The sequence below is a fragment of the Odocoileus virginianus genome, chromosome 25 (assembly GCF_023699985.2).
Source record: "Odocoileus virginianus isolate 20LAN1187 ecotype Illinois chromosome 25, Ovbor_1.2, whole genome shotgun sequence".
NCBI classification, from domain to species: Eukaryota; Metazoa; Chordata; class Mammalia; order Artiodactyla; family Cervidae; genus Odocoileus; species Odocoileus virginianus.
The window spans coordinates 248811-271833 of NC_069698.1; the positions used below are offsets into that span (position 1 = coordinate 248811).

At 42.7% G+C, this 23023-nt stretch overlaps 2 protein-coding genes across 3 annotated transcripts in view; one reads left to right on the top strand and one right to left on the bottom strand.

The window, feature by feature from the left end:
• The first annotated feature begins 1688 nt into the window (after nt 1-1688).
• GCSAM (germinal center associated signaling and motility) lies at nt 1689-17135 on the top strand. 2 transcript variants are annotated; one of them, XM_020898764.2, is made up of 6 exons: nt 1689-1879; nt 5528-5596; nt 8424-8468; nt 9433-9479; nt 14453-14481; nt 15352-17135. In XM_020898764.2, the coding sequence occupies exons 1-6, from the start codon at nt 1851-1853 to the stop codon at nt 15667-15669; spliced, it is 537 nt and encodes a 178-aa protein (XP_020754423.2). In that variant the 5' UTR covers nt 1689-1850; the 3' UTR covers nt 15670-17135. The 2 variants fall into 2 exon arrangements, with proteins under 2 accessions (XP_020754423.2, XP_070311001.1); XM_070454900.1 differs by lacking the exon at nt 5528-5596.
• Nucleotides 17136-21475: 4340 nt separating this feature from the next.
• Nucleotides 21476-23023, bottom strand: part of C25H3orf52 (chromosome 25 C3orf52 homolog) — a 36348-nt gene continuing 34800 nt past the window's right edge. The window contains exon 6 of the mRNA XM_020898766.2: nt 21476-22867. Within this exon, the coding sequence (XP_020754425.2) occupies nt 22860-22867 (8 nt within the window). The 3' untranslated portion in view covers nt 21476-22859. The remainder of the gene's footprint in view (nt 22868-23023) is intronic.

Consider the following 23023-nt stretch of genomic DNA (forward strand, 5'->3'; position numbering starts at 1 on the left):
TGTCAGTGATGCCATCCAACCATCTCATCCTCTGTCGTCCCCTTCTCCTCCTGCCCCCAATCCCTCCCAGCATCAGGATCTTTTCCAATGAGTCAGCTCTTCGCATGAGGTGGCCAAAACTGGAGTTTCGGCTTCAACATCAGTCCTTCCAATTAACACCCAGGACTGATCTCCTTCAGGATGGACTGGTTGGATCTCCTTGCAGCCCAAGGGGCTCTCAAGAGTCTTCTCCAACACCACAGTTCAAAAGCATCAATTCTTTGGTGCTCAGCTTTCTTTATAGTCCAAGTCTCACATCCATACATGACCACTGGAAAAACCATAGCCTTGACTAGATGGACCTTTGTGGACAAAGTAATGTCTCTGCTTTTTAATATGCTATCTAGGTTCATCATAACTTTCCTTCCAAGGAGTAAACGTCTTTTAATTTCATGGCTGCAGTCACCATCTGCAGGGATTTGGGAGCCCAGAAAAATAAATTCAGCTACTGTTTTCACTGTTTCCCCATCTATTTGTCATGAAGTGATGGGACCAGATGCCATGATCTTAGTTTTCTGAATGTTGAGCTTTAAGCTAACTTTTTCACTCTCCTCTTTCACTTTCATCAAGAGGCTCTTTAGTTCTTCTTCACTTTCTGCCATAAGAGTGGTGTCATCTGCATATCTGAGGTTATTGATACTTCTCCCGGCAATCTTGATTCCAGCTTGTACTTCCTCCAGCCCAGCATTTCTCATGATGTACTCTGTATATAAGTTAAATAAGCAGGGTGACAATACACAGCCTTGATGCACTCCTTTTCCTATTTGGAACCAGTCTGTTGTTCCATGTCCAGTTCTAACTGTTGCTTCCTGACCTGCATACAGGTTTCTCAAGAGGCAGGTCAGGTGGTCTGGTATTCCCATCTCTTTCAGAATTTTCCAGTTTATTGTGATCCACACAGTCAAAGGCTTTGGGTTTTATTTGGTAATTATGATTAAAGAAGCTATAAACATATGCATACAAGTTCTTAGAGTTCTTGGTTTCTTATTTCATTTGGGTTAATGCCTAGGAGCTGGGTTGTATGGTAGGGATATGCCATACTGTTTTCCAAAGAGGTTGAAACATTTTGCATTCCCACCAGCAATACATGAGACTTTCAGATGTTCTGATTTCCTTGTCAGGACTTAGTATTATCAGTTTTTGTTTTCATTTTCAAATGTTAGCTACTCTAATGGGTGTGCAAAAGTAATGCTTTGTGGTTTTGGTTTACATCATTACACCCGCAATGACTATGATGTTCAACATCTTTTCATGAATCTGTTTGCCATTTGTATATTTTCTTTGATGAATATCTTTTCAAATACTTTGCCCATCTTGCCCATCTTATTTGATGTTTGTTCTATTCCTAGTGAGTCTTGAGAGTTCTTTGCATGATTTGGATAAAAATATTTTTATCAGATGTATGTTTTGCTAATATTTTCTACTGGTCTATGGCTTGATTTTTAAGCTTTTTTGTTTTAAAACAAAGTTCCCCTTCTGATGTTTCTAGGACTACAAAGTGATCTAATACGTTTAGGTGTCTGAAGTGAAAAGCCCCTATGACTTGTTTACAATTGCAGATGGGGCTTCCCCATTCGTTCAAAACCCTCAGTGACTAACAGCTTCTGGTTAAAAAGCATAGCCTGGTTCATTCAGCCTCTGACATTTTAGGAAGCTGTGCCTGTGTGCACGTCTGAATCTCCTCCCCCCGGGGCTCCTCCTCCCCTCCGCAGAGGGCACACTGCCCTGGTGGCCAGAGCAACGCAGCCTCTAAGTCAGGAGCAGCCTGCCTGCTGGGCAGGCCGAGGTGACGCCCCGAGAGGACTGAGAGGATGGGGAACTTGCTGCCAAGAGAAAACAGGTGAGTCCAAACTCCCTGAGGGGGAGCAGGAGAGACGGTCAGGGCAACAGGGCCGGAAGGAGAAGAGGTTTGCTGGCTGGGAGAAGGCAGCCAGGTAAGGGACTGACAAGCATGACGTGCCTGCTGCATGCTGGTGACCATGCTCAGTTCCTTATCGGCGGCCTTCTTCCCAGAATCATGGTAACCACGGGTGCAGGACCGCTGAAAGGCAAGACTTAATCAAGGAAGTTCTGTGCAGGCTTCTCTAAGAGACGGAGCAACTTTCTGGGGCAGGAAGGGGATACTCTTTTGAGCTCTTAATGCCCCCACAAAGAGCATAAAAACATCACTGCCCTGGTAGCTCGGCTGGTAAAGAATCTGCCTGCAATGAAGGAGACCCCAGCTTGATTCCTGGGTCAGGAAAATCCTCTGGAGAAGCGATAGGCTGCCCACTCCAGTTTCGTGGGCTTCTCTGGTGGTTCGAACGGTGAAGAATTTGCCTGCAGTGCTGGAGACCTGGCCGCCCACACCAGTGGGCTTGGCTTCCCAGGTGGTTCAGATGGTAGACCCGCCTGCAGTGTGGGAGACCGGGGTTTGATCTCTGGGCTGGGAAGGCCTCCTGGAAAAGGGAACAGCTACCCACTCCAGTATTCTTGCCTGGAGAATGCCATTGACTGAGGAGCCTGGGAGACTACAGTCCATGGGGTTGCAAAGAGTCAGACACGACTGAGCGACTTTCACTTCTCTTCACTTCAGAACTTGACTGATAGCGTAAGACCTTAGCTGGTATACAATCCTTGCAATGGGTAAGTGGAGGACATTGAAATTGGTAGGGAACTTGGCTTAACTTTTTTCTAAACCTTAGTTTCATTATTTTAAGTGGAATTAGTAGCACAATACTTACTTTGGAGGAGTCTAGTGTGTGTGATGCTAGCATGATACCTGGTACGTCAGATCAGTTTAGTTCACTCGCTCAGTCGCATCCAGGTCCTTGCAACCCCGTGGACTGCAGTGCATCAAGTTTCTCTGTCCATCACCAACTTCCAGAGCTTGCTCAAACCCATGGTACACAGTCAGGTTCAGTAATTAAAAGATACTAGTTAGTTTGACCATCACCTTCATTAGCAGCAGCCACTGTAAAAATGGCTTCCTTGGTGGCTCAAGCAGTAGAATTGTCTGCTTGCAATGCTGGTGACCTGGGTTCAGTCCCTGGGTTGGGAAGATCCCTTGGAGAGGGAAATAGCAACCCACTCCATTACTCTTGCTTAGAAAATTCCATGGACTGAGGAACCTGGTAGGCTACAGTCCATGGGGTCGCAAAGAGTCGGACACGACTGAGCGACTTCGCTTTCTTTTTTTTATACTGTAAAAATTAGTATCACTCTAAACAAAGGAGTCCGTCCACTAAAAAGTGAGATGGTGAAAATCAGTTAGCTGGGACGGTGCAAGGTGGTCTTTACAGGATTACGTTTGGTGTCCCAGAGCTCAGTTCATGCTACTGAGATCTTGAACATAGGATCCAAAAAGCTACCTGACAAAAGGAGTCTTGGCAAGGCCATGGAATGTCTCTGGCCCTCCATGAGGCTCAGTGTTGTCTAGGACTTCTCTCCAGATACTCCCAGCCCTTTGTGAATCTGAAACTCTTGCATTCTTCTATCAGATTATAAATCCCTATTTTTATGTCTAGACGTGAGGTCCTCAAAAGTAGAGACTGTTTCTTATTCATCTTTGAATTTGTGTTTTCTAACATTGTTTCTGACATAGAGTAGGCACTCAATAAATGCTGAATGAATGCTTGGAAACCTAAATAAATGTCTTGAAAAGAAAAATAAAACAAAATGCAGATATGATGGACAGAAAGTTAAGACTGATGTTACATCTATAATTTTGTTTTTTAGAACTTTGGTGAGAGGGTGAAGAAACGTGACATTAATACATGTTTGCTGTAAAAGAAATTGGAGAATAAAATATAAACAAGAAAGTAAACTGGAAAATCACAAAACTACTTATAACATTAGAAGTGCTATCTTAATTTTACTGTCTTTATTTATCAGAGATTTGTATTTCTTCATCTATGAAGGGCTAATACTCCTTTTGCCAATTTTTGTTTTGGATTTTGGTGTACTTTCTTTTATTGATTGTAAAAGATATTTTTACTTGAAGAAATTAGCCCTTTATCATAAATATTACAAAAATTATTTTTCCAGTCCATGTGTCTTGTGTCATACAGCATTTTTGTTATTCTTACATGTTTAAACATAATTGCATTAAATCTAGAAAGCTTTTTGCTTTCTACCAATTTATGCTTAAAATTATTTCCTCATCCCAAGATAAGACAGATCCACAGTATAATTTTCATGGTTTTATTGCTTTACATTTTAGCATCATACACTCATTATATGATGTCAGATAGAAATACGTATTTTTCCACCTAATTACTCGGCCCAGAATCTTCATTTCTATACTGATTGAAAATATCTTCCTTAATATACTCAAAGGTCTCATATTTACTTGGATCTGATTTTCAACTTCACCCTTAACACCTGGTTATCATCCAATCAACACACTCCACCTTGTCTCTCCAGATCAAAATTGTTACAAAAATCCAGGAAATTCCCCCTCATTAGGCAGAATGGCACCGATTCCCTTCATGAAAGGAGCTCAGAGTCTCAGAGGACGAGTCTGCCAAGAGCAAACTCAGTTTTCCCCCTTACTCTTATTTACCTGTCCTCAGACAAGTTTGCATAAGCTTTTTCATCTCAGTTTCTTCATGGACAAGACATAGACTCACAATGTCTACCTCATGGGTTTATTCTGGGATTAAATGAAGTATAACATAAAAAATGCGTAAGCTACTTACACTTAATAAGTAGCGTGCATAGTAAGTAATGTACATGTAAAACAAGCCGCATCTACAGCCCGTGTGCCCATACATGTAAAACAAGTCGCATTTCCAGTCCGTGTGCCCATACATGTAAAACAAGTCGCATCTACAGCCCGTGTGCCCATACATGTGAAACAAGTCACATCTACAGCCCGTGTGCCCATACATGTAAAACAAGTGCATCTACAGCCCGTGTGCCCATGTACACAGTGAGCACATGGTGAATCATGCTTAGCTTTTAGTTTGCTTTTCTCTATACCCCACAAGTAAAAGGACAGTTACACAGAAACCCAACCCAAACTTTGAGTCAATTTATTTCCTTTATTTCATTCTCTCCTTCTCTTGTATCCTGTGCTCTCTGCCTTGTTACTTTCTGTGAAAACTGCAGTGTACGTGAGACAAGGCCTGAGCCCTTCCAGTCCTGAGAGCAGGGTCCCCGAAACCGAGCTGAGCAGACAGGCCTCTGGGTGCACTGGCATTCTCGTGGTCACAAGGAGGCCTGGGTTTGGGGGAAAAGGATTGGGGCCTGGCTGTGTACAGCAGTTGTTGGAGAAAAGTGGGGGGCCTGCTACAGTGGCAATGGAGAAGAGGTCAAGTCGAGGACAGACTGGGGTGTGTTCTTTAGAAGGGCATATTCACAAATGGAAGGGCAGCAAGAGGAAGCCAAGGCAATGCTGGGGTTTCACCCACAAATAGCAGAAGTGAGGAAGGCTGGAAAAATGATCAAGCAAGGTGGGAAGCTGGAGAGCAAAGACTTAGCTCATTCTTGATATGCTGAGTTTTAGGTGGCAGCAGAACATTCAAGAAACACCCTGGAATCTGAGAAGTCAAGGCCCCAGACTGAGACTATCCAGGTGAGACCGAATCCAACACCAATTCTCCCAGGCTTCACCTGTGAGGAATGAAGTTTGTTGGGTCCTGGGCTGCACACACCCCAGAATGGAAGACCCTGCTTCAACCCAACAGCAGTTGTAACAATAGTAAATGCAAAGACAAGACAAAAGACAAAAATACTCTGAACCTTTGGACGGGAGACATGCCATTTTGCTGGGAACCTAGTATAGCCCATAGAACTGGAAAGAAGACCCTTATTTCCTATTGTCTCTTTGTCTGTTAATCTCATGTCCCTTTCTTCTCCAGCCCCATTCTGGCCATTTCACTTTAAGCTCTGAGTTTCTATTTCTGAGGTAACCACATTCCCCACAAGGCTACAGTTGTTGAAAGTTTTGGGGAGAGAGACACCTGTGATTACCATGATGCTCTTAAATGCAGCCTTCCTCATCAGCCCCTTCTGGTCAGGTCTTTTTTTCCCCTTAATTTTATTTATTTGGCTTCATCAAGTCTTAGTTGCGGTATGCAAACTATTAGTTGTGGCTTGTGGGATCTAGTTCCCTGATCAAAGATTGAACCCGGGCCCCCTGTGTTGGGAGCAGAGTCTTAGCCACTGGACCACCAGGGAAGTCCCCCAACCAGGACTTTTGAGTGTCAGGGAAACACTAAAATATGAAATGAGTGTCCCTGAATCCAAGAATCCCAAAGTGCAGTAGAGCCAGTTGTTCTGTGGCTTGAAGAGTTATCTGCACTTTTCCCATGGTTTCAGGAGAAGCTTTTGAAAAAGCCCCTGCACAGTCAAAGCCTACATAGGCACCCCCCATAAAAAGGGTGTTTTTCTTCAGTACAAACAAAGGCTCATATATTTGGTGTGTATCACTGGACGTATGTGAAAGTAATCAGTCCAAATGATGAAACAGACAAGCAGGGCCATGGGAGAGACTGGGCAGATTTCGGAGGCCAGGGAAGCTTTGTGTTAAGAGAAAGGAACCTGGAAGTGCTAGCATGCAGCCCACATTGACTTCCCACGTGGCTCATTTGGTAAAGAATTCACCTGCAATGCAAGAAAACCAGGTTTGATCCCTGGCTCAGGAAGATCCCCTGGAGAAGGAAATAGCAACCCACACAGTATTCTTGCCTGGGGAATTCCGTGAACAGAGGAATCTGGCAGGCTATAGTTCATGGCATTGCAAGAGTCGGACATGACTTAGTGACTAAATCACCACCAGGCCACATTGTAGAGATTCATCTGGTTTCAGAGGAGGTTGTCTGAACCTACCCTAGACCAAAACTCCAAACTGAAATGTAAAAATACACTGCAGAAAAGTTGACTGGGGGAAATAACCAGTTTAAAAATAGCTTTTGTCCATATTTAACTTCATTTGACCCTTACACTTAGTGCAATAGATTTTTGCATTCTAGGCAAGAATACTGAAGTATTGTCATTTCCTTCACCAGGGGGTCTTCCCAGCCCAGGGACTGAACCCCAGTCTCCTGCACAGGCAGGAGGATTCTTCGCGACTGAGCCGCCAGGGAAGCCCTTATACAGCTACCTTGGGGTCAGGAAGGCAGACCTGATGGTCTGAGCCAGTTAGAGTTGCTCTGCTCTTAGCTACTCCTTCATTTATCAGACACTTTTTGAAAATACATTTACTATGTGCCAGACACTGTAGCATATGCTGGTGATCTGTACCATGATGAACAGACAGATTTGGTCCCTGCCCTTGTGAAACTCGTGTTCTAGTAAAAGATATAGACCAGTGAGCAGACAAATATTAATATAGTAGTTCAGTCACTCAGTCGTGTCTGACTCTTTGCAACCTCATGGACTGCAGCATGCCATGCTTCCCTGTCCATCACCAACTCCCAGAGCTTGCTCAAACTCATGTCCATCGAGTCAGTGATGCCATCCAACCATCTCATCCTCTGTTGTCCCCTTCTCCTCCTGCTTTCAATCTTTTCCAGCATCACGGTCTTTTCCAATGAGTCAGTTCTTCACATCAGGTGGCCAAACTATTGGAGTTTCAGCTTCAGCGTCAGTCCTTCCAATGAATTTTCAGGGCTGATGTTCTTTAGGACAGACTGGTTGGATCTCCTTGCAGTCCAAGGGAGTCTCAAGAGTCTTCTCCAATGCCACAGTTCAAAAGCATCAATTCTTCAGTGCTCAGCTTTCCTTATAGTCCAACTCTCACATCCAAACGTGACAACTGGAAAAACCATAGCTTTGACTAGACGGACCTTTGTTGGCAAAGTAATGTCTCTGCTTTTTAATATGCTGTTTAGGTTGGTCATAGCTTTTCTTCCAAGGAGCAAGTGTGTTTTAATTTCATGGCTGCAGGTACCATCTGCAGTGATTTTGGAGCCCAAGAAAATAAAGTCTTAAAATTAATAAATATATTAAATATTAATATAATAGAGTATAAATAGGAGAAGTTCAGAGTGCAGTAGGCTCCTATGTAAATATTGTCTAATCCATGCATAAAAGAAATTTCTAAATTGTCCACACAATTTTACTTAGATTTCCTGGGGATAACTGTGTGTCCTTCCTCACAAGAGGCGACATATATTACTGGAACTGGGGATGAGCAAGCGTTTGCTAGGAACACAAGCAGCAAGTTCCTTCTCTGATTAGGAGTTGATAAAGGTCATATTTCCAAAGGTCCAGTTAGTGTCCTGGGAGGATGAAAGCATTCTGGAGTGATAGATGTGTCCAATTCACCTAGAATGAATATTCTCTTGGGGGAGGGGAAAAAAAAAGGTCTTCCACAGAAATGACAAAGGGAAGGGAGTCACCATAACAAAGTTGCAGAAACTAAACCTGTGATGTGTATCATTTCTTGGGTATTTTAGATGCTCGGACTGCCACATCGCTGAAGGGTGTTTCTGCCTTCCATGGTGAGTGGAGAACTCTTTTCAGGGGTTGTTTTCCTGTAAGTGTAGATTCAGTGTGGTGTTTGCTGTAAGTTACCTGTGAATTTCCCACTGGCTGTGGCCAAGGTGGAAGCAGGCACTAGCATCAGTCAGAGAAAACCACACTTCAAGTTTGGTGAGAAACAGGAACAATAGTCTTATGGGTGGTCACACATCCTTCAAATGGGAAAGTCTCAGAAGCAAGGATGAAACTGGCTACGGAAGTAGAGAAAGGCCCCTGAATCACACTGCACATCCCAGCAAGCTCCTGGGACAGAGGCACAGAGAAGGCATAGCCAGGATGATGTATAATTCATTGTCCAAACCAGAAAACTTCTGCAAATGAAAGGAGGCTAAAAATAGTTAAGGGTCACCAAGTGATTGATGATGACATAAGTAAACTCTCTGTGCAAACCAGGACATATGGCCATTCTCCTTAGGGCAGACATTGCCCGTGTCCCTGAGATGATAACTGGCGGCCATGATATTCACACTGTGTTTTCCTGAGGGCTTTTGTGGGAGGTGTTGGCTTGCTGGCTTGATTGTTTGTTTAGATATCACATACTGAGACTGAGGTTGAGATTGTATATAACAATGGCTCCTTAATATAAAAGAAATTGGCATTTTGTCAGGAAAGAAAACTCCAAAAATGTTACCTACATCATCACCACAGTTGTCTGCTTATAAGTCAATTCCATACCAGCCTCAGAAAAGGGAGAAGGGAGGTGACAGAGGGAGAGAGAGAAACACAAAAGAATAGGTTTCTACTCAGTCTTGTTTCCAGTTTTCCTTTTTTCCTATCTTCTTGTTTCTCTGGCTGAAGGAAGCATTATAAAAGCCTTATAACTTTAACAAATGAGTTAAACGTGAGTTTTTATAGTTGAGTATAACTCTCTTTGAGAGTTTCTGAATAATAAAACAACCAATTTACTTTCTTTTTCTTTTACAGGAAAAAAATACACATTTCTGAAGCACGACAAGACTCCCGAAAGCAAAGTAAGTCATTGCTTTCACATCATTTTTACTTTTGACAGACTTAGCTTTTCTTCTTCCCTCTGCACCCAAAGCACCTCGGGTTACATCTAGTATGATACTTACACATTTGCTGCTGTTCGTCCCATTGCATGTCTCTATCTCCACTAAACCAGGAGCTCACTGAGGGAAGAATTGACTACTGAACTCCATAGCCTTCTCGTATCTCCTGAGGTCTGCAGGCTGAAGGAGTTAAATGGAAACAATAAAAGCCAAAGGTGTGGGCACAAGGCACCTGGAAGAAACTGCAAGGAGGCCAGCGTGGGCACAGAGCACGCACAGGAGTGGGACCTTGGGACCAAGCTTCTTGTTAGGATCTTTTCATCTTGAGAGTTACAGGAGGCACTGAAAGGCTTTAAACAAGGGCCAAGTATGATCGTATTTGCATCAAAGACATCACCCAGTTTGCTGTTCAGAGAACAGATAATAGTAGAGAGTGGCAAAAATGGATGCTGGAAGACCACCTAGGAGGCCAGTGGTGATGGAAGCAGGGTTGAAATGAAGGAAACAGAAGCATTCAGAGGAGAGGGTGGTGAATAGTGCCACATCTAACTGGGAGATCGGGGGCAGGAGGACAAGGCCACAGTGTTTCCAAAGAACAAAAGGAAATGAGTTTTGCTTTTGCCTTCCTGGGTTTAAAGAGGAGAGCCTGGTTCCTTCACCCTGAACTCATTTTAAAAATGAGCCCTGTAAGTGTGTAAAAAAATAGTACAGCCCTCCCACCTCTAGCCACTTCACCCAGGGGAGTTGTGGGTGTCAGGAAACCCCAGTCTCAATCAAAGCAAAACAGAAACAGGACTAGACCTCTAATAGTAGAAATAAGACCTCTAATGCTGAAATTCACAGACACTTTTAAAAAAATTCTATTGAAGTTGTTGACTTACAACATTAGTTTCAGGTGCATTTAATTTTACACGTCAAGATGATCTAGTTACTCTCTGTCACCATACAGAATTATAAGTTAGAGTCCTATTCACAGTATTCCCTATACTGCACGGTATGGCCTCATGCCTTATTTGTAATTGGGTGTTTGTACCTTTTAAGTTCTGTCACCTACCAGCTCGTACCCCCACCCCCTTCCCTCTGGTAACCACCAGTTTGTTCTCTGTGTCTCTGACTCTATTTCTGTCTTGTTGTGTTTGTTCATTTGTTCTTATTTCTAGATCTACATATGGACGAAATCATGATATTTTTTTCTCTTTGACTTCACTCAGCACAATGCCATCTAGATTCATCCATGTTGTTGAAAATGGCAAAATTCCATTCTTTTTATGGCTGAGTAATATTTCCTTGCATATGCACATACCACATCTTCCTTGCATATACATATACCACATATATATTTCCTTGCATATACATATACCACATCTTCTTCATCCATTCATCTATCGAGGAATACTTAGGTTCCTTCCCTATCTTGGCTTTTGTAAATAATGCTGCAAAGAACTTTGGGGTGCATATATCTTCTCAAATTAGCACTTTTGTTTTCTTTGTATCAGTACTCAGAAGTGGAATTTCTGGATAGTATGATAGTTGCATATTTAATTTTTTGAGGAAACTCCATACTGTTTTCCATAGACGCTGCAGCAATTTACAATCCCACCAACCGTGCAAAAAGATTCCCATTTCTCCACATCCTTGACAACAGTGTTATTTGTTGTCTTTTTAATACTAGCCAGAATGGTAGTATCATGTTAATAGTAGTACCATAGTACTACTATTTCAGTAGCATGTTGGTAGTGGTTTAGTTGCTAGGTACTGTTCAATTCTTGTGACCACATGGACTGTAGTCTGCCCGGCTCCTCTGTCCATAGGGCCTCCCAGGCAAGAATTCTGGAGTTGGTTGTCATTGCCTTCTCCAGGGGATCTTCACAACCCAGGGATCAAACCTGCATCTCCTGCATTTCAGGCAGTCTCCTGCATGACAGGCAAATTCTTTACCACTGAGCCACTAGAAAACTAGCAGTAACGTAGTATAATAATATAGTCTAGTTTGAAATCACTGACCGCGACACCTCCAGCTTTGTTTTTCTTCCTCAAGACTGCTTGGCTATCCTGCATCTTTTGTGGTTTCATACAAAATTTAGGATCATTTATTCTAGTTCTGTGAAAAACAATATTAGTTCTTCCAATTCATGAGAACAGTATATCTTTCCATTTTTTATGTGTCATCTTCAATTTCTTTTATCCATGTCTTAATAGCTTTCAGAATACAAATCTTTTACCTCCTGGGTTAGATTTATTCCTAGGTATTTTATTCTTCTTGATACAATTGTAACCAAGATTGTTTTCTTAATTTCTGATAGTTTGCTATTAATGTATAGAAATGCAACAGATTTCTGTGTGCTAATTTTGTATCCTTGCAACGTAATGAATTTATCCGTTCTAACAGTTTTCTGGTAGAATCTTTAGGGTTTTCTATATATTATATCATCTCCAAAGAATGATAGTTTTATTTTTTCTCTTCTAATTTGCATGCCCTTTATCTGTTTTTCTTTTCGGGATGCTGGGGCTAAACTTCCAGTATTATGTTGAACAAAAGTGGTAAGTGTTGGGCATACTTGTATTGTTTCTGATCTTAAGGGAAAAGACTTCAGCTTCTCATCATTGAGCATGGTGTTAGCTCTGGGCTTGACATATATCGCCATTATTATACTGAGGTATGTTCCCTCTATAATCAGTTTACTGAGAGTTTTTATCATAAATGGATGTTAAATTTTGTCAAATGCTTTGTTTGTAACTGTTGAGGTGATCATATGATTTTTATTTTTCATTTTGTTTATGTGGTATACCACATTGATTTGTGTATATTGAATTATCCATGGAATAATTCCACTTGGAATTATCCACTGGAATAAATTCCACTTGACCATGGTATATGATTTTTTCAATGTATTACTGAATTTTAGTTTCTTAATATTTTGTTGAGGATTTTTATATCTATATTCATCAGGGAAATTGGCCTATATATTTTTTTCCTGTGGTATCATTGTCTGGTTTATGGATCAGCGTAATGCAGACCTTGTAAAATGCATGTGGAAACATTCCTTCATCTTCAATAGTTTGGACTAATTTGAGAAGGCTAGGTATTAACTCTTCTTTAAATGTTTGATAAAATTCACTTGTGAGGCCATCTGGTCATAGGCTTTTGTTTGTTGGGAGTTTTTGCTTTTGTTTTTTTATTGATTCAATTTCTTTACTAGTAATTTGTCTGTTCATATTTTCTATTTCTTTCTGAATCAGTCTTGGAAGGTTGGATGTTTCTAGGAATTTATCCATCTCTCCAATTAGTTTTAAGCTGATTGTCACTTAAGTTTGAAAGCATTCTAAAAGCACTATATTTTCACCATTCCACACCTACGTTTATTTTTTGTTCATATTTTACATTTTTATTCTGTGTATCCCTTAATCTCTTACTGTAGTTGATTTTACTACTTTGGTCTTTTAAGCTTCTTACTAGCTTTTTAAGTGACTGATACAATGGCTTTGCTATATATTTGCCTTTACCAGTGAGATATTTTCTTTTGTATATCATCTTGAGTTATAATCTTTGCTTAAAGAAGATCCTTAAATATTTCCTATAAGGTCAATCTAGTGGTGATAAACTCTTTACTTTTTGCTTGTCTGGGAAATTTTATCTTTCCTTCAATTCTGAATAATAACCTTGCTGGGTAGAGTTTTCTTGGGTTGTAAGGTTTTTTCTTTCAGCAGTTTAAATATATCATGCCACTCCCCTGGAAAGTTTCTGCTAAAAAACCAGCTGATAGTCTTATAGGAGCTCCCTTGATGCGACTTCCTGTTTTTTTCTAGCTGCCTTAAAATTCTCTCTTTAACTTTGTCATTTTAATTATGATATGTCTTGGTTTGGATCACTTTGGGTTCCATCTTGTTGCTTCCTGGACCAGGATGCCTGTTTCCCTCTCCAGATTAGGGAAGTTTTCAGCCATTATTTCTTTAAATATATTTCCTGCCTCTTTCTCTCACTCTTCTCCTTCAGGGATCCCTAAAACGTGAATGTTAGTATGCTTGATTTTTTTTCAGAATTTCCTTCAACAATCCTCATTTTTTAAAATGGGCACACCTATCTTCAGGGTAGGGTGATGTCTTGAGGCTTCCATTGAATGCTCTTGTTTGCTTATTGAGCTGGTGTATTTCCCTCTTTGCTGAGTGGCCAGAACCTGCTGGTTTTAAGTACGTTGACATTTTAGCAATTGGCCTGCTTTTGTTTGTTTCTGTCACCGGTCTCAAAAATGGTTCAGTCTGAGAGTTTCCTTTTCTGTAGAACTATTCTTGAGCACCAGCTTCTACTCCGCCGTCATCCCATCACCTACAGTAGAAACAGCCTTCCTCTGCCTTGTGGCTAGCCTATGAGTGACTTGAGGACAGGGTCTATCTCTGATTCTTCTTTTTCTCCCTAATTCTTGGTACGCAGTAGGCATGCCCTGGTGGCTCAGTCGGTAAAGAATCTGCCTGCAGGAGACCCGGGTTCGATCCATGGGTTGGGAAGATCCCCTGGAGAAGGAAATGGCAACCCACTCCTGTATTCCTGCCTGGGAAATTCCAAGGGCAGAGAAGCCTGGCAGGCTACAGTTCATAGGGTCACAAGAGTCAGACACAACTGAGTGACTAAATCACCACCACCAGGCATGCAATGAATTCTGGCTAAGGAGGGACAGAGAAGAAAAGGAGTGAGAAAGGAGGGAAGTGTGACATCCTGTCCAAGACCCACTGAATGTCTTTCCTTCTACTTGGCCTCTCAGCACATTTGACTGTTTCTTGTTTAGATGACCAGGGATGTGTTGAAGATCAGGATAGCCCAGGAAGGAACCCTAGCTGTTCCTTGATTTTCTGGTTGCTTATCTTTCAGTGCCCCTCTCCCCCCCTCCCAGAAATCTTCCCATGACCTGAAATTCATTAAGTGTATTTTCTTTCTCCAGATGAAGAAACATCATCTGCTCCCATTCAGGTAATGCAAACATCTCTGAGACTTTTTCTGAGATGACAGTAGAAATGCAGACTTCAGGTAGCAGGAGAAGACCTCCAAGACCCCTCGTGACCGTAATACTGAATCCTTTGGATGCCGGAGCTTGTGGGTCCAGGGACATACGCAGTCTGGGAGCAGGAGCTACGGCCACTTCTGTTGCACAGTTTATTGAAAGGAACTTATATTTATTGAGCATTTAGTTTATGCCAGGCAGTTTATGCCAGTTTATGTGGGCTGAATGCTTCACATGCATCATCTCATGTAACTGTCACAACACTATAAGATTGGTACTATTGTTTTCCTATCCATTTTATAGAAGGATTAAGTGATATTCCCTCAAAGCCAGACTGCTGACAAGATGGCAGAAGCATGGATCAAAAGTCTTGCTTCCAAATCCATGCTCCTTCTCCTGTCCCTTGCTGTTTTGCTGTTTATCTCCTGAGATTTCACTGAAGGAGACCTCCAATTGAGTGAATTCTCCTTTAATAATGCAAATATCTCTAGAGTGGGTGGTTAGACATCATAACCCAAGCATTTTAAGCTGTCTCTAGATTGTTCTCTTATACAAGGATGGCTGCCCTCGCGGTCTTGAGACTTCGGGAATCATATAGGGAGGTCACTCTGGGGTACGGGGAAGAGAGGACATGCCCGAGCAGGCGGAATTCTCTGAGTAGCATGGGAAGTCTGGCAGCTTGGGCTGGTGGTTGGGGTGGGGCCGCCATTTAGGAAAAATAAACAAGAGGTGAAGGGAAAGTGGTCATGGAGGACAGACTGCCCGAGGCTGAGCCTCGTTGAGAGGAAGCAGAAGAACGACAAGAGGCCCAGTCTTAATTCTGGCTCTCCTTTACCCAGCAAGAGAACGGTGACCAGGGCTCCTCGGAGGATCTGTGCTACACCCTCATCAATCACAGCGTCCTTGGGAAAAGGTCGTCGGGGATCTCTGCAGAGGAATCTTATGAGAATGTTTCCGTCCAGGCTGAGAGGCCCAGAGCGTCGCTGGGAGGAACCGAGACTGAGTACTCACTCCTTCGCGTGCCGTCCGCCCCTAAGCACCCATCCTCCCCAGAGGACGAGTATGAACTTCTCATGCCCGGCGGAACCTTCCCTCACTCCCGGAGGCAGCCAGGCCCACTCGCGCCCCCTCCTCAGGCTCCGTTTTCTCATCTCTGATGAAGCGACTGGACCAGCGCTTAATTTGCTGTTGCTCCGTCGCTCAGTCGTGTTCGACTCGTTGCGACTCCAAGGACTGAAGCACGCCAGGCTTCCCTGTTCTTCACCATGTCTCGGAGCTTGCTCAAACTCTTGTCCATTGAGTCAGTGATGCCATCCAACCCTCTCACCCTCTGTCGTCCCCTTCTCCTACTGCCTTCAATCTTTCCCAGCATCAGTGTCTATTCTAATAAGTCAGATCTTTGTACCAGGTGGCCAAAGTATTGGAGCTTCAGCCGCAGCATCAGTCCCTCCAATGAATATTCAGTACTTATTTCCTGTAGGATCGACTGGTTTGATGTCCTTGCACTCCAAGGGACTCCGAAGAGTCTTCTCCAGCACCACAACTCAAAGGCATCAATTCTTCAGCATTCAGCCTTCTTTATGGCCCAACTCTCACATCCATTCATGACTACTGGAAAAACCATAGCTTTGACTATACAGACCTTTGTTGGCAAAAGTGATGTCTCTGCTTTTTAATATGCTGTCTAGGTTTGTCATAGCTTTTCTTCCAGGGAGCAAGAGTGTTTTAATTTCATAGCTGCAGTCACCCTCTGCAGTGATTTTGGAGCCTAAGAAAATAAAGTCCGTCACTGTTTCCAGCAATTAATACCAGCAAATAAACCCGTGAGTGGGGAACTTTGGTTGAAGCAGGTCTGGAGCACGGAGCACTTTCAGCCTCTCTCCGCTCCCAACACACACGACAGCTCTTTCTATGGAGGCCCCTGTAGAAAGTGGTTTGCAGACCTCAAAGCCTCCTAAATCCTCCTCGATGTCCAGCATCCAAAGATCACCCAGCTATCCCGAATACTCACTCTTTGAGAAGGAAGTAACCATCTTTGGTTCTCGGTGGCTTTGGATGTGGGCCATTCTACTCAGTGGTGGGAGGGACTCCCTGGTCCCCTGCTCCTTTGTTCAGGTTCTTCTTACAAAATGTCCATGTGATTGTGCTCTAAAGTCACAGGGAAGCTTCACCCATCATATTAAGAGCCCCTGGGTTACCCAAAGGGGCAACCTCATTCCACATATGTCTGTGTCCCCAACTCCTCGCTCATAACCTTCCAGGTAGGTGCCTGTGGCTTTCCTCTCACTCCAGGCCTCTAAGCAGTGTCCTTTGCTGTGGGGGAGGGGAAGGAGAGAGTGGAGTGAGTTGGGAGAGTAATAATGACACATACACACTACCACGTGTACAACAGACAGCTAGTGGGGCCCTGCTGCAGAACGCAGGGAGCTCAGCCTGATGCTCTGTGATGACCTGGAGGCCTGGGATGGCAGCGGGGAGGGGGCGCAAGAGGGAAGGGATATACGTATACATAGAGCTGATTCACTTTGCCGTCCAGCAGAAATGGACACAACATTGTAAAGCAATTGTACTCCAATAAAAATAAATGTATATTAAAAAATAATAATAAGTAGTAGTGTCCTTTGCAGAGTGTCTTTGACTCATCGACCCTGGTGCCTTGGTTGGTTACACGGGTTAAACTGGTAATTTCCAGGCCAGATTTTTATATATATTTTAATCCATATTTTTTAACTTTGTATTTCTCCCTAGAATCTTAGGAAGAATCATAGCATCAGAGAAAGATAGACTACAAAGGTCACTGGAGATCCTTTAATCCCACTATCTTTTTTTGGCCCAGGAAGGATAAACTAGCTCACTGCAACACTGCAAGTGAGGGGCAGAACTTTACCTAGAGCCTGATTTCCTGGCTTCCACTTTGGTGCTCTTCCAATATACTACATAGAAGGGTCTACTATATTGCATCTGTGTTATATAATATGTTACGTATAAACTATGTGTCACACTGGAAAAATTTCACACACAGACACAAACCTTCTCTAACGAGCACTTCTCCCTCTGCCTCAATTATTTATTTTCCCTTCTTTCTTTTAGTGTTTCTAGAATTATGCCCAGCCCTTAAAACAGGGTCAGCATACTACGGCCCACAGGCCAAATCTGGCTGACTCGCTATCTTGGTAAATAAAAGGTCAGCAGCCCACAGCCCGCTCATTTATCTACATACTCCTGTGGCTTCTTAACCTCTGGAGAGCTGAAATGTTGTAATACACACTGCGGGTCCTTCAAAGCCAAAAATATTTATTTGGGAGCCCTTTTCAGAGAAAACAAATTTTCAGACCCCTTTCTTAAACAATCATATAGATAAACTAGACAAAAATTTGTTTTGGGTCTTGGTGTAACCATAAGATTTGGTGCTAATAAAATGGCATGGAAATGTTAAACCACAATTTAGGGTGAGAGCAAGAACAATCAGCAAATTAGACTATTTCTATATGCACACCTGTGCTTTCAACTTCCCATTTTATTTAACCCATAACCATTGTCCTAATTTGGGGGATGTTAAAATAGTAAGAAGTTTGTTGAGACAAGTAGTAGATGCATTATGAGTTTAATCACCATTTTGCTCCCCAAGTGAACCAAAGTTAAACAGTGTTGCTATTTAAAATGTGCTAAGTGCCCTGTTGGGATAAATCCAATGACTTGAGGTTGGCTGTGTCAACACAGGTTTGATGAGGCTTCAGTCAGTCCATGGTCTTGAGCTAAGCCAATCACATATTAATATTGTGTCCTCTGCTAACTTCCTAGTTTTAGCAAAATTCTTCCACATGGAATCCTAACTTTTACCCTTGGCTGAGATTCACTCAATTTCAAAAGGAGGCATGCATGGTAATGGAGAATACAGTATAAGACGTAATGTGGCTTAGGGCAAAGAGTGTGTACGCTAGATTCAGATGATTAATTATTTGAGTCCTAGTTTCATCTCTTCCTCGCTCTGTGAACTTGAGCATGTAAGAAGCTCAGCTCCATCACCCATAAGCAGGAGGATTTCATTCAATGTATGTACATCATCTATCACAGATTATGAACAGATTTTGTCAACGAGCAAAGGGATACAAAATTCTTTATCGTGTATAGAAAAAAATTTGTGCTGATGTGTCTGGAGATGCAGGGTCACTTGGCAGTCTTCCTTAGAGACAGACACATAATTACTGGGGTTTACACAGGGATTTTTCACTTAGACATTGGACTACTGTGGAAGCTGATTAGTAAATATTTGTAGTTATGACATAGTAAGTTATAGTTGTTTGAGTCTTACCCTGTAAAAATATTATTTTTCCCAAATACGCTTTATTTGGGGAACATATTAAGTATAAATGCTTAAACAAAGAAAACTGTTATAATGAAATTGAAAGGAATTATGATAGGGAACTATTTTTGAGTAAGAGAGTCTTTTGGGAGTACTCTGAAATACCTACTGCGGCTGTATTTCATGCTGATCTGTTTTCCATAGATTTCAGGATTTCTAATGAAAGAAGTGTACTCTTTTTACAGAAAATGTACCTTCAGACACCACACACACACACACACACACACACACACACACAAATTTGTATACAATTTCCTTTGGGGATGCAACCCTAAATTAAAGAATTCCTGTTCTTGATTAGAGACAGCCTGAGAATTTAAAATGCTCCCTTAAGTCACACATACAATCAGAAAACTCCCCTCCCCCATGCTGATCTTAAAGCTATGCCGAGCCAAAGTTGACAGAGGCATATGCAGTCTCTGCAGGCTTTGTGGTTTCTGCTTCATGCTCATACTAATAGCTATAAATAATCTCTTAGTCTGTGAATAAATTCTTATGTTAGAACACGAGAGAGGTACAAGAGAAGAACAAAGATAGGTCAGGAAAATCTACCGTTGACAACAAATAAATTCAAATGCTAATGTTTTTAAGACAACCTTGGGTGACAGGGGCTTCCACTATGAAAGGAAAGGAAGGGTGTAGGTAGAACAGGAAAGTTGAGGCCCCAAGGTTCCACAGGAGCCTTCAGAGGAAAAGGAGAGTCTGTTTACATTTATCTGACTCTGTTCTTTCCAAGTCAACCTACTGAGTTCAGAAAGCCAGCTGAGAGCCACTTGATCGGAGCGCGCCCCGGATCCGAGTGCGCCTTGGATCTGTCAGCTGCTAAATGGATCCCTGTAAGTTCCACTTTCCTAACAGAGGCACTTAGTAAGGCGCTGAGTGGTCATGATCACCCCAGAGTCTTGCACAGTCTGATAACCCACCTCTCAATCCATCCCCTTCCCTCCTCCTGTGCTCTTCATGCATTTCCAGAATGTAGCCAAGCCTGACCTGAGCATGACCCTGGGGTGTCCACCAGTTGGACCACTGATCATATGTTTCCCAATAGGCTGGACTTTGCTCCCCACAACTGTGGGATTCTGGGCTGATCCTTCCACCTTTCCATATGTTGGTTTCCTACTATAAGATGAGAGAACTGCTTTCTGATGCTAAGAGGATAATGACCTCCGATCATAAAGGAAAAGTTACTGCTGGCAATGCTGTAATTGTGTGAACCAGCTTATTTTAAAACAATGAAACAACAATGGGAGCTGAAAGGGAGACTTCTCCCATTTCTTGAAGCACTAATCGGACTTTGAATAAGGCAAGAGTCCATATCTAAAGGGACAAGAAGAAAACATGTGTCTCATCGTAAGACACAAATGTGTAAAAAGAAAGAAAGAAAATCTGTCTACTCAAATCCCACCACTGCTTCAAAGTTCAGCTCCAGTCCTACTTGATAGCAAAACCTCCTCCAGTTAACCTAGACTTTCCACCCTTTCCTCTGACCATCACACAATCCTACTGTTTATCTTTAACATCTTGTTTTTCCCACTGTTTCCCATTTCATTTGTGCAGAGCCTGACTCACTAATAAGACCAGCAGTTTTTTTCCTTATTATCATTTTCATTAGTATATTCTGTAGCCTTCTGCAACTCACATCATTAAAAAAAAATCTGCAAAACTAAGTTAAATTGAAAGGCAGAAAAGAATGGGACATAGCTGGAATTTTCGTTGGAGATGGGAAGAGGGCGTGTTCCACTGATCTGTTGTATACTATCTGTCTGTACTTAAGTGACTCCCAGGTTTTCCTCTCAAGTCCTTCAGTGAGAGCTTTCCCGGTGGTCCAGTGACTAGGAGTCCATGCTTCCACAGAAGAGGGCACAGGTTCGATCCCTGTCAGAAAACTTCCTGCAGACCGCACAGAGGGACACCCCCAAAATAGTTCACTTGGGAATTCCCTGGCTGTCCAATGCCTGGGTTCCATTCTTGATCTGGGAACTAGGATCTCACAAGCCTCAGAGCCAAAAAAAATGCTGTTATACCACAGATATTTGTTGAAACCTTCTTATGCACCATGTGGTATGCTCATCATGAAGATGTGTCGTAGCCAATCAATCCATCTCCAGTAGCATAACAGTATATAAATGCCATTTCCCCCCAAACACCTCAAAATGCTCGAATCACAAAGTTCATTTCTTTCCACACCATTTGGGCAGAAGGGTCAAACCAACAGAAAATCCTCCCTATGACTTTCAAGTGGTCAAAACCTGAGGCAAGGTGCTAAGATCTTGGTGGTTTCCAACAGAGAAGGAAAGATCAGAACCAAAACCAGTCCTGCCTCCAGACAGGAACCAGCCCTTCCTTCCAGCCCCAGGCTCTTCAGACACCTGGTCATGCCCACAGGGCCCCAAGGGAAGTGGAGAGAAGAGACAGCCCCTCTGCAACAGGAACAAGGAGAGGAGGACCCAGCCCAGGCAGGTTCAATCTTATTCACTCAGAAGGGGAAGCTGCCCTCATGAAAAGGTCACTTCCAACACCAATTACTGCAAGGACACACCAGGCCAAACCCAGGCCCTGGAGAGTCAATGCCTACAGAGCAAACATTAACACAGCAAAACGGAAGCAAAAATAATTTATTGTCAATATTTTAACTCCTCTCCAAAGAAGTTCTTCATTATTTTCTTAAAAGTACAAACATGAAGGCTTAGGTTTGACATATAAAATATAAAGAGGAAGAAGGGAAATTCACCTGTTTCACTAGTTTCAGGAACTATGCTCAAAAATGAGACACCGAGTTGCAATAAACATATCTTCCAGTTAAATAACAAAGCACATTCACATTATCCAGAGTCCTGGGTCATAAAGAGCTCAACAAATCTAGCCTGAGATGCACACTCTGACACATCCCCACACACAGCTGCCTCCCCACACACACATCATCCACCAGGGTCAGTTGAGATTCTGAGGCTATGAACCTCTCCTTACATGACCACAGAACTCTCCTGGAAAATTTCCAGCGAGGTCATTTTCCTAACAAGACCCTTTGGACAGGTAATTCTGTCTGTAGGCGACCAAAACAGTCCCTCTTGTTCCCTCCAATCCTCACCTGCCAAAGGATCTGGCATTAAACTTCCAGCAGTTTAGTTCTGAGAGTGGTTCTTCCTATTTTACAATCATCTTCAATAAGATACATAATCAGTGCTTGAAGACACTGAGTCCTACAGGAAGGCTAGGGAACCCAGACAACGAAAAGTCAACATGAACTACCTCCAGTCTTAATGACTGTCTGATGGAAGCTGATGAAAATAAAAATGGACAAACTACCCAAAATGAAGAGTCGTGTGTTCAAAATTCACAGGGACCCATGTCTTCAAAAGAGGTGTTCAGCAATCACAGTAATTATGCAGGGAAATAATTAAGAAACACACATCTCATTTCTGTAGTGCTACATAATGCAATAACATCAGGTGATGTGCCAAGGCTGGTTTCCTGATATGTGACAAGTCTACGCATCTTGGAAGTAGACATGAACAGTGTTAATTACCTTTGACAAAGTGCATGCCTTTTCCCCACAGCCTTGTCTGGAGGTAGATCAAATGTAGGGTTGGGAGGGAGGAGAGTGACTGGCTGAACTCCCCCTCACTTGGCTTCTCCCTGTTGGCTCTCCTCTAGCCCAGGTTGGCGGGATCCTGCCTGAAAGAACACCTTGCCCTAAAAAGAAAGTGTCCACTGTGGGTGGAGGGACCTCCCCCTGCAGATCTGCCAGCTGCCCCATCACCCCACTGTGTCCAGACCCAGCTGGGGCACCGCTGGAGTAGTGCTTAGTTAGACTCCGAACCAGACGCTGTAACTGTGCAGAAGCCGGAGAACAAGGCCCGTCTCCACGCCTCCAGTCATTTTCAGTCCTTCTCTGTTAATTCTCAGGATCTCTTCTGTAAAGCGGAATGAACTCTCAGCATCCCAAAGTTCAGCAGAGTGCTGCTGTCAGACATAGATCAACCTTCATAATTCTGAAAAGGAAATACAAACGAAAGTCACAGTTTAAAAAAACGCATAATTATTTTAAACATTTATTTTTCTTTTTTATTTTACTGGGTTTGATTATGAACTCCAATGTAAAATTGGAATATTTGTAAACTCTTAACAGAGACGGTTTACTCTCCAGG